This window comes from Penaeus monodon, chromosome 25 (assembly GCF_015228065.2).
Source record: "Penaeus monodon isolate SGIC_2016 chromosome 25, NSTDA_Pmon_1, whole genome shotgun sequence".
NCBI lineage: Eukaryota > Metazoa > Arthropoda > Malacostraca > Decapoda > Penaeidae > Penaeus > Penaeus monodon.
The window spans coordinates 34548099-34549785 of NC_051410.1; the positions used below are offsets into that span (position 1 = coordinate 34548099).

Here is a 1687-nt window from a genome sequence, read left to right on the forward strand (position 1 = left end):
AGCCCTTCAGCTTCGAGTTCGATTTTGGATTACGGGAGGGAGGTTCCCTTGAGGAAAAGTCCCACCTCGAGAAGGAAACTGACCATCTGCCATCTCGACCAGCCTCCTCTGCCTCTTCAGTCGACATTGGAGCAAGTGCCTGAAGCCAGGAAGTCTACCATGCGAAGTCCCGACCCTCTGCATGAGAGACTAAGTTTACGCACGCGGGTTTCAGAGCGCCACCCGCCGCCCAAGGCGCTGTCACCGCTGGGTTCCGAAGGGACGAGCAGAGGCGACATGAAGCCCTGGGCAGAGGTAGCCATAAAGCCATTCACCGAAACTATGGGTATGCCTCCTTCGTCATCCTGGAGAGGCAGGTACTCCCCAGAGGGTAGCATTTTCAAGAGCATACCAGAATATGACAAAGGGGTAGCGCAAAAGAAGGCTCAGGAGGCTAAGAAAAGCTCCTTGGAACTGCCCTTCTCATCGTCGCCGTATCGGTCGTCCCTCTCCCCGAGCAGCAGTGTGTCGTCCACATCCCCGTCGGTGCCAAGAGAACTTGGGAAGGAGGACCCGCTGACCAAGAGTCCTCTCCTCAGTTCGCCAACTCTTTCCACCAGCAGCGGCGAATCCAGGTCAAGCTCCCAAATGACAATGGCTCTCTTTGGGAAAGAATCCCGCGAGAACCCGTTCTCACTGGAGATGTTCAAGATGAACAGGAGCGAGAGCAGCCTCCCTCTTTTGAGTCCCGATGAATCTCAACCCAACCACGGCACTTTCAAAGAGCCAGTTAAGCCTATTGTGCTGAAGGAGCCTAAGAGGACACAGAGACTCAAGCACGATGCTGACGAACCCAAAAAAGACACTAAACATCGTAGCAGCCACGCCTCATGTAAGACGTCTGCGAAAGAAGGCGACAAACTAAGCAGCAAGGATGATTTCTCGAACAAGCAGAGGAAGTCCCACACTAGCTCTCTCAAGGTCCGGATTGACGAGACAAAACAGAAGGAAACGACGACTACCGGCAAGAAGATGTGTCGTCTTTGCGCCCGTGAGAATGATAAGCGACAGAAGAAGAAGAAACAAGAGCAGCTGGCGCATGAGCTGAGGGAACAACAGCAGCAGCTGAGTGGTGGAAGCTTTAGCGGTGGAGGGGCTTCCTCTAAGAGAAGGTCGGCCTCCAATCAAGGCAAAGGAAGCGACGGAGGCTGGCGGAGAGGAGAGCTCCGGTCCCAGGGATCCCTCGACTCTGCGAGGGAGAAGGAATCCCAAGCTTCGAAATCCACCCCTCCTCTCATCCGCAGTGGATCGCTGGACCTGGAGAAGGCCGAGAGAAATCAAAGGGAGGGAGGCCTCAGCCGAGATGCCTCTCTCTCCAACTCCCAGGACTCCCTGCAGAGCGACATGGGAGGGGCGCCCACGTTGCACCGCTACTACCATGTGTTCAGGGAGGGTGAGCTCGATCAGCTGATTGAAAAATACGTTCAGAACCTTCACATCATCTCTTCGTATTACGATCACGCAAACTGGTGTATTGTCGCGGAGAAAGTACAGGTTTGGACCATATGAGTGCAGTGATTACCTGTCAACTTCGCGTGCCCGCCACAGAGACTGAATGGCATCGGAAACTCGATCCCGAATCTACTGGGACACAGAAACTGAGCATGGAAGTTGACAAAGACTTTTAAGAAGTAGTCAAAGACAAAGG

At 54.0% G+C, this 1687-nt stretch overlaps 1 protein-coding gene across 1 annotated transcript in view; it reads left to right on the forward strand.

The window, feature by feature from the left end:
* LOC119589372 overlaps positions 1-1681 on the forward strand; it is a 40452-nt gene extending 38771 nt beyond the window's left edge. Inside the window, exon 13 of the mRNA XM_037937988.1 lies at positions 3-1681. Within this exon, the coding sequence (XP_037793916.1) occupies positions 3-1548 (1546 nt within the window). The 3' untranslated portion in view covers positions 1549-1681. The remainder of the gene's footprint in view (positions 1-2) is intronic.
* Positions 1682-1687: the final 6 nt, after the last annotated feature.